Source organism: Myotis nattereri (assembly GCF_964212035.1).
Source record: "Myotis nattereri genome assembly, chromosome: 9".
NCBI lineage: Eukaryota > Metazoa > Chordata > Mammalia > Chiroptera > Vespertilionidae > Myotis > Myotis nattereri.
The window spans coordinates 36,887,629-36,897,039 of NC_138084.1; the positions used below are offsets into that span (position 1 = coordinate 36,887,629).

Genomic DNA, 9,411 nt, shown 5'->3' on the forward strand with positions numbered 1-9,411 from the left:
AGCACGGCCTTCTGTAGACTGATTTCGCTTTGAGTCTTTCTTTGTTTCTGTTTTCAATGTGTTAGATGGTTCTTTGAAGAGGAAAGATCAAAATTACAACTAGAATATGCCAAGAGCTAGTAGCTATCTGGCTGAATCCTGATTCTTATTCCCTCCTGTCTGCCAGATCTCCTAAGGGATTCTGTGGTAGTCAGCACTTCTTCAGGGGCAAACAGAAACCCAGTTCCTGCTAGCTCACGCAGACAGGAATTGACTCCCGGAAACTGGGAGGCTTCTGTCCCCTGGCCAGCTCTGCTGGCTCCGGGGATGCGTCAGTCCCAGCATGGCACCCAGGGTGGCCACCGAGAGCGCCAAGCCCCACCAATTTGGTAATACCAGCAGAAAGTGGCAGTCTTCCCCAAAGGTCTGATAGAAACATTCTAGGGAGAACTCTGGTTGGTTTGTTTTTTCTTTTTTAGGGATCAATTGAGAGAAATAGAAATTTAACAAACAAAATCTGCAGACATCCCTTTACAAAATTTTTTTAATGAAAAATCAAAATGAACTGCCCTGTTGTCATTTCTTCTAGGTCCTTTGAAGGAACACTTTACAAAAGAGGGGCTTTGCTGAAAGGTTGGAAGCCCCGCTGGTTCGTGCTGGATGTAACAAAACACCAGGTAATGCTCACAGCCTACAGAGATCGCTCTCGGCTGCCTAGCTGCCGTGCGCCTGTGTGCAGATGGGGCATCCCCCGTGTACAGTGCTCTCCTGACATCAGCGTGTCCCTGAGCGAGGGCAAGGGCCTTCCGAGGCAAGCTCCTGAGTGGCTCTGCCTGGCGTGTGCTGGCGGAGACAGTGACAGCAGAGCCCAGAGCATTAAGAGCAATAGACTCTGCTTTTTTTAAAATATATTTTTTTTATTGATTTCAGAGAGGAAGGGAGAGGGAGGGAGAGATAGAAACATCAATGATGAAAATCACTGATTGGCTGCCCCCCACACACCCCACACTGGGGATCCAGCCCGACCCCGGGCATGTGCCCCAACCAGGAATTGAACCTGTGATCTGGTTCATAGATCGATGCTCAACCACTGAGCAACACCAGCCGGGCAAACTCTGCTTTTTAATGCTCAAATATCTTCTGCTCGTAAACCCGCGCTGGGAGACCCTGAGATTTTCAGTGTGTTGCATGTTATATGCACATATGGAGCCTGTGAGCACTCCCAGAATACACATTACCTTCAGCCGGCAGCTTAAAGCATCCACGCACAGATGAGGGCACTCATTTATTCGACAAAAGGGATTGCACACCTTCCCTGTGCCCGCCATGCACAGGGTTCTAAAGAAGGCATGATTCTTCCTCATAGACGGCAGCAACAGGGGAGGGGCCCCGAAACAGGCAGGTGGACAGGCCCACGCACACCTGGAACCCACAGTGGGCAAACGCAAGACGACCTCACTGACCTGTCGGGAAGTCTGTTGCCTGTTGTTAGGTTCTTAGCTACTGCCGTTGCAGCCCACACATCCTAGTGTCATAAGCTTGGCTTCAGCAATGCCAGGGGAGGGGGACACCTAGCCAACCCCCCAGCCCCTCTGCACCTTCACTAGTGAGAGTCGCATGGCCTCCCATGTCCCTGGAGGCAAAGGGGCGCGTTTTGATTCTCAGTGCACCATCTCTAAAATGGAGCCTGTGGAGAGCGATAGGACAGTTACCCTCAACCTGTGCTCTGGATGGACCCACATCTGGAAACTTCTTCCAGGTGAAGATGTTATGCAGAGATCCCCTCCGTTCAAAGGATTCCATAAAGGCTATGCAGTCTTTGGGGAGGAATGTAGAGAATTTCTTTCCAAATATGCAATCAAGCCTTTTTTAGACTTAACAGTCCCTGAAATCAAGTCTGCACTATGTATAAAAGTTCCATTAAATCACGAAATATACCACAGGAGAATGTCATAGTCTTTCTGTAATTTACAATTATGTCAAATTATACTTGTGTTCCTACCAATCTGTGGGATTGCTTCAGTATGAAAGGTGTACAGATTTTCCATTTCCCTGCTTACACCAGGCCTGAGGGAGAGACAGGAACATCCCAGCCAGAACCTCAGTGCCCAAGGCTCCAGGCACTCCTGCTGGGAAGTGAGAGCGGGAATCTGACTGGACCAGGAAGGCTTTTCACCAGCATCTTTCATTTAAAAAAAGTTTTCCTCATTTTTCATATTCCAAAAGTAATACATACATGTTTGTTGTATTTAATTCAAATACCTCATAAAGATGGGAGAGCCCCCTGAGCCCACAACTCCCAGAGGTAACTATTAACAATTTGGTATCTATTTCTCTAAATATTTTATACATCTGTGTGTAGACGTAGATGTATTGTATGTAGTTTGAGTTGCTAGGAAGGTTAACTGAGTGTAGACAGGACAGTCCTGATACAAATACCACTCAATCAAATGTTATGCAACTTACTCTGTTTTTCAAACTTATTTTATAGCTACATGCTAATTGGGAATTCACTTTTTTATATAATACTAGAGGCCCGGTGCATGAAATTTGTGCATGGGTAGAGTCCTCAGGCCTGGCCGACTATCAGGGCTGATCAGGGTCTTCCAGCTGCCAGCCGGGGCCTTCCTTCGTTCCACGCTGCCCCTTGGTGGTCAGTGCATGTCATAGAGGGCAGTCGAACTCCCAGTCGGTCGAACTCCCGAGGGGACCATTTGCATATTAGCCTTTTATTATATAGGATATTTGAACATATTTTCCTGCCAGTTCATACAGACCTTTGTTGTTTTTGAAAAAGCTGTATGCTATTCCATATATTGCTGTCCTGCCTTGTAATTAACCAACACCCCGTTGAGAGACAGATACATCTTTTCCATTTTAGCTGATAAAAACAGTAAAGAAAACCTCTGTACGTGTGTCTTGGCACAGCTGCGAGAGTGTTTCTATAGGATAAGTTGTAGAGGTGGGAAGGGTGTATCACTAAGCACAGACACTTTACATTTTAGTTGATATTGCCAAATTGTTCTCCAAAAATCTCTAACAAGTTATATCCCCACTAAGAATATGTAGTGCTTTACGTTCAACCGGATATTATCAGCCATGTTTAACATTTCTTAATGTAGGTGAAAGTGAAATCTCACTGATTCACTTCCTGTTCTTTGGTCAGTGAGGTTGCTCATCTTTGCAGGAGTTTGTAGAGCATTTGTGTTTCTTCTGTGACATGCTTGTTGAGCTCCTTTGACCATTTTTTTTACTAGGTTGTTTATCTTTTTCTTATCAATTTCTAGGAATTCTGTATTGATTCTAAACATTAACCCCTTTTTATATGTTATGTATAGTTTTTACAGTTGTCAGTTGACATTTAATTCTATTTTTTAATATGTAATTCGCTTATTTGTTCAAATTTCAAAAGAAGTCTTTTTTTCTTCTCTCTCCTGGCCACTTAGTATTTTTTCCTAAAGGCAAACAGTGTTTTTCATTTCTTGTCTATTCTTTTTTATTTATATACTTTGTGTTGAAAGTATTACATATATCCCCCTTGCTCCCCCTTCTAGGATGCTCCCGCCCCCCCTATTATCTGAGCCCATGGGTTATGCATATATGCACACAGTTCTTTGGTTGATCTCTTCCCACCCCCACCCCTCCCTTCCCTCTGAGCTTTTCTTGCCTATTCTCAGCATAGTTCAGTTAGAAGAGCCAGGCCATTTTCCCTCTCTGTCCTTTACATCTTCTGCACCCTTTGTTTCCAGCTGCGATACTATGACTCGGGCGAGGACACCAGCTGTAAGGGCCACATTGATCTGGCCGAAGTGGAAATGGTCCTCCCCGCAGGCCCAAGCATGGGGGCCCCGAAGCACACGAGTGACAAAGCTTTCTTTGATGTAAGTTGATCTTGTCTTTCTCGGGCGCCACACGAGCTCCTTATCTCCACCTCCTCTGAGAATCTTGGAGCCTCGGAGCAACAGATGGTGACGGAGCATGGGTCCCAGACCCTGGCCATCGGATCGCTGCAGAACTTGAACTCAGCACTCTGTCCCACCCTGACCTCCCCGCTATCCGCATGTCTGACCTCCCCCGGCTGTCCGCATGTCTGACCTCCCCCGGCTGTCCGCATGTCTGACCTCTCCCGGCTATCCACATGTCTGACCTCCCCCGCTATCCGCATGTCTGACCTCCCCCGCTATCTGCATGTCTGACCTCCCCCGCTATCCTCATGTCTGACCTCCCCCGCTATCCGCATGTCTGACCTCCCCCGCTATCCGCATGTCTGACCTGCCCCCAGCTGTCTGCATGTCTGATCTCCCCCGCTATCCGCATGTCTGACCTCCCCCGGCTGTCTGCATGTCTGACCTCCCCTGCTATCCGCATGTCTGACCTCCCCCGCTATCCGCATGTCTGACCTCCCCCGCTATCCGCATGTCTGACCTGCCCCCAGCTGTCTGCATGTCTGATCTTCCCCGCTATCCGCATGTCTGACCTCCCCCGCTGTCTGCATGTCTGACCTCCCCTGCTATCCGCATGTCTGACCTCCCCCGGCTGTCTGCATGTCTGACCTCCCCCGCTATCCGCATGTCTGACCTGCCCCCAGCTGTCTGCATGTCTGATCTCCCCCGCTATCCGCATGTCTTACCTCCCCCGGCTGTCTGCATGTCTGACCTCCCCTGCTATCCGCATGTCTGACCTCCCCCGGCTGTCTGCATGTCTGACCTCCCCTGCTATCCGCATGTCTGACCTCCCCCGGCTGTCTGCATGTCTGACCTCCCCCGCTATCCTCATGTCTGACCTCCCCCGGCTGTCTGCATGTCTGACCTCCCCCGCTATCCGCATGTCTGACCTGCCCCCAGCTGTCTGCATGTCTGATCTTCCCCGCTATCCGCATGTCTGACCTCCCCCGCTGTCTGCATGTCTGACCTCCCCTGCTATCCGCATGTCTGACCTCCCCCGGCTGTCTGCATGTCTGACCTCCCCCGCTATCCGCATGTCTGACCTGCCCCCAGCTGTCTGCATGTCTGACCTCCCCTGCTATCCGCATGTCTGACCTCCCCCGGCTGTCTGCATGTCTGACCTCCCCTGCTATCCGCATGTCTGACCTCCCCCGGCTGTCTGCATGTCTGACCTCCCCTGCTATCCGCATGTCTGACCTCCCCCGGCTGTCTGCATGTCTGACCTCCCCTGCTATCCGCATGTCTGACCTCCCCCGGCTGTCTGCATGTCTGACCTCCCCCGCTATCCGCATGTCTGACCTCCCCCGCTATCCGCATGTCTCAGAAGCTGCATGTGCTTTTGCACCTAGGGCCCTTCAAAAGGTGTCCTGTCACACCTGAAAGCAAATGAGCTCCCTGCTAAGTGTTGTTATTTCACTCGCCACCTGCTGTCAGGTACAGGTGCTACCTCGTTCATGCCCAGTGTCTTCATGCTTGACCGTCCACAAAAACTGTCCCAGTCACATGGTGACTGCCTACCCAGACATCTTCAGCAGCTGTAGGTGGGCCTTGGGCATTGTATGGGCCACATGATATGTGACTTATCTAGTCCCCAGAGCCCAGCAGGGCTTCATAAAGGGCAGAGGTCATACTCCGGGGCCTGGCTCAGGCTGTGAGGCTGCAACCCTAACTCTGGGTTTCCAGTGTGGCCCCAGTTGGAGACTGGAGACCAGAGAAGCGGGTGGAGTGGACACAAAAGCCACCCTGATCTCTGTTTGGGTGAGTCTCGGCTTCCCTGAGGAGCACAGGGTGCTACTCAGCACCTCATGCGCTGCTCCAGGGCCTGGGACACGCCAGAGGCTCCACCGTCCAGCCCTCTCTTCAGTCAGGGAGGATGTCAAGGTGGTCCTCGTGCGTCTCCTTTTCCTGCCAGCACCTTCCGGCAAATGTCAATCTGCCAGGGGATGTTAATGGTGACTCTGGGGACTAGAAGGTAAAGTGAACATATAGGCGCTGACAGTATGGCAGTGAAGGGAGAGCGATGCAGCAGTTCTGGGCAGTGCGGGGACATGCGGTCACAGGGATGGCCTTGCTTACTTGCCCAAAGCCTTAGAACAGCCTGCTCTTCATCTCTCACTCCCCTCATTTGGTTTTGTAGCTCAAGACCAGCAAACGTGTGTACAACTTCTGTGCCCAGGATGGACAAAGTGCCCAACAGTGGATGGACCGAATCCAGAGCTGCATCTCCGACGCCTGATGCCCACCCAAGTGGGAGAGAGAGGAGAGACTCATGCTTCGAATCAGGAAAGTGCACAAGTCCTCAAGGAGCGGACAGCTTCCTGTTCGGCTCTATGAGTCAGCCTGGTGCCTGAGGCTCTCCTGGCCGGTCTTGCCCAGCCCCCTCCTTCAGCATTGCTGTGTCTACTTAGCCTGAGTGGATGAGTCACACAGGTCTGGTCAAGAGCCCCAGGACTCTGTGCCTTGCACTAGGTTGTTCTAACAGGGTCTTAGTGGTCAGGGTCAGAGGTGCTTCCTGAGCCAACTGGCACCCATCCCCAGGCCAATGGTGCACCTACCTGGGTCCTTTGGTTCCCCAAGGTCATCACTTCCTTGGAGAGCTTTCTGACAAGCAAACATCAAAACCCTCCAGAGGTTACATTCTGCACAGAATAGGTTTCCCATCGGCGGCTCCTACTCTTAGCACCTGACCTTAGAGATGCTCAGCCATCTGGTGCTGCAGAAGGTCCTTCCAGGGTCTCTGCCTGGCCGCCAGGCTCCGCTGCAAGAACATCGGTGCTCAGGCGGGCAGAGTGAGGGCACAAGGAGTGTCCTGATGGACAGATGGTCCAGGGGGTGATGCAGCAATGGCCCCGCCAGCACAGGAAAGTCTGCTTCCAAACACTGGGTTCGCGGGCCGCAGCTGCCCGAGGACCCTGTGCTCCTGCGTGTCTTCCGCTCCCTGACAGCTTCCTTCACAACAACCTGCAGGAAGCCAGACGCACTCACGGCAGAACAAGCGCTTGCACTGACCTCCGGACGAAATGGGAGGTGGGAGAGACCACCTGTTCATGACCTCGCAACACCTGTACCGAGGGCGTCTCCACAGCCCACGCCCACGATTGGAACCCACACGGCGCTTCAGCACGTGGACCGCGGGCACCGCTTTCAGATTCCCCTTCCTTTTGATAACCTTGTGTTTGTCCAGCTTAGGACCCAAGGAGGCTGTTCTCGGGGACAGAGCAGCTCCTCTGAGGCCCCAGTGGCCAGGGAGGCAGGGAGCTAGAGCAGGACATTGTTTTGAACTGTTAATATGTTAAATACCAAACTAATATTTCAAAAATATGTATATATGATTGCTATATCCTTCTTCAGTTAGTCTGCTTATAATTTAATATAAAATTACATAAGATTTCCTTAATGAAATGGTTCCCTTTTTACAAACTAAAAAACCACTTTGTCTTTATAGGTTAAAAATAAATCAGATTTTCAAATTTAAAATGATCTACACAGTAGGAAATATAACTGTGGCATAAGAAATTGAGGGAATAATATGAAGGATTTTTCTATCATTTTCATTTTATAAATTGCCACCTGTGAAAATGGTTTTTGCACATTCTTTGTATTTTTCTTTGTATATGAAATAAATTTTTGTACTATGTAAAATACGTAGCCCATTGTACCCTCGGCTGTTTGACACTATACCCAGTGCTTCTTTTGTAACTGGATTCTTTTAACTTTCATAAAGGCGTTTTCTGCCTTACATCCACTAACCACCTGGAATTAAAGTTATTTCTTAAGAAAGAGCATCCCTCGTTTTCTGTGAGATGAAGTCGTTCTGCAGCGCACGGCGCCCGCGGGACAGCGCTCAGGACTCACGTGGGACTAGAGGTTCATGGGAAACAGCAGGACCATTTCCGACCTCAGGCTGCTACGTCATCACTGCCCTTTGCTGGGCACGGAGCCTCGGGCACAGGACAGCAGGCGTGGGCTTCAGGTTCTAGATGTGAGGCTGCAGTCTAGGTGAGGGCCTGGCTGTGCTGAGCTGGGAGGGATTGGTAAGTACTTGCAGCTTTGGGGTCACAGTTCCACCACCTGTGGCCTGCGACAATTTGTGAGCATTTTAGGCAGAAGTTTCAGAACAGACTCGCCTGCTTCAGGGCGTGACCCCCTCCTAGGACCTCATCTGTTCACTGCCTCCCTCTCCCCAGAAGCTGAACGTTCAGGCTCTATTCACAAGTTCGGTCTTGTGACCAGTCCCCATCCTGCCACTCCGGCCCCACCCCAGTCACTCAATTACGTAAACACAGGTGAATAACAAAAGACGTTCCCATCAGGAAATTCTAGGGGTCTTAGGAACTCTATGCCAGGAATCCAGGACAAAGACCAAATTTTTAAAATTATTACACCCCATTTCCAAGTGCTGCCAGACTGAACCACGCAGACTTAGAGGAAGTAGCTGCTCAGAGCAGCGCCTGCAGTGGGAGGAAGAGACGGGTGCTGCTCTCTTCTAATTCACTGTATGACCCTCACCCAGTCCCTTAGCTGGGCTTTGACCTGCAAAATGAAGGGCCCAAGTAAGCTGTAATTTTGTGATTCCAACTGTTTGCCTTTGCAAAAACTCAGGTTCTAAACTGAGATTTAAAGGATTTGCTGGAAAAGACCAAATCATCTAAACAGCGTTTTCTCAAATTACAATGCGTGTCTGAGTCATCTGCTAAAATGAAGACTCCGATTCGGTAGGTCTGGGGTGGGGCTAGACATTCTGTGTTTCTGCCAAGCTCCCAGGTGATGGCAGCTCCTGGTCCAAGGACCACGCGAAGTCACCGGTGTTGGTCCCAGCCCTCTGAGAAGCAGGGAGGCTAGCCAGAGACCATGGTGCACGTACGATCCTTGGGAAGGAGAAAGGGAGGGAGGCAAGTTGGGCAGAGGGGGCCTAGGCTGCAGTGTGGTTCTGAAGCTCAGCAAGGCCGGTGAGAAGTCCTCAAGGCCCCGGGAATCGTCTGAGGACCCCGCACCCCAGCACGGGCCTGGGATCCTGGCCACTGGGTCCTCGGCAGGCCCACGGGTAAGCATGGCCTCGGTGCAAGCTAAGTGACAGGTTTCAGAACACGGCCGCTGGGCCAGCATCACAACCCCTGCAGCCGAGACCACCCACCCTTCTGCCACACAGATCTGGTTTTCCACCAGTTCAGAGAGCAGTTCACCCATTCCCCTTGGGCCTCTGTTCCTCAGGGAAACAGAGAAAGGGGAAGGTCATGGGCCTAACTACCCCCTGTCAAGGCAGGTAATCTCAGCTCTCCCTCCTCCCTCCATCCTGAATCCTCTCACCCTCCACAACCTGGCAGATGCTGATGGCTTTCCCTGGCATGCGTCCCTGCCTTCACCCAGCGGGGAGGAAAGGGCCTAAATGCTTGGTGATCAAACCCTTCTTCCGTCGGGGTTGCTGCCCATGTCCTTGCACAATTACGGTGGGGGTGACCCGGGGTGCCCAGTGGATCACCTGGGTTCC

General features: G+C 51.1%; 1 protein-coding gene across 2 annotated transcripts in view; it reads left to right on the forward strand.

The window, feature by feature from the left end:
• The window catches only part of SBF2 (SET binding factor 2), a 361,888-nt gene extending 354,185 nt beyond the window's left edge, over positions 1-7,703 (forward strand). Inside the window, exons 38-40 of one of the 2 annotated variants that reach the window (XM_081099093.1) lie at positions 569-656; positions 3,729-3,860; positions 6,061-7,703. In XM_081099093.1, the coding sequence (XP_080955219.1) occupies positions 569-656; positions 3,729-3,860; positions 6,061-6,159 (319 nt within the window). In that variant the 3' untranslated portion in view covers positions 6,160-7,703. The remainder of the gene's footprint in view (positions 1-568; positions 657-3,728; positions 3,861-6,060) is intronic. The other variant, XM_081099094.1, reaches the window with a different exon arrangement.
• Positions 7,704-9,411: the final 1,708 nt, after the last annotated feature.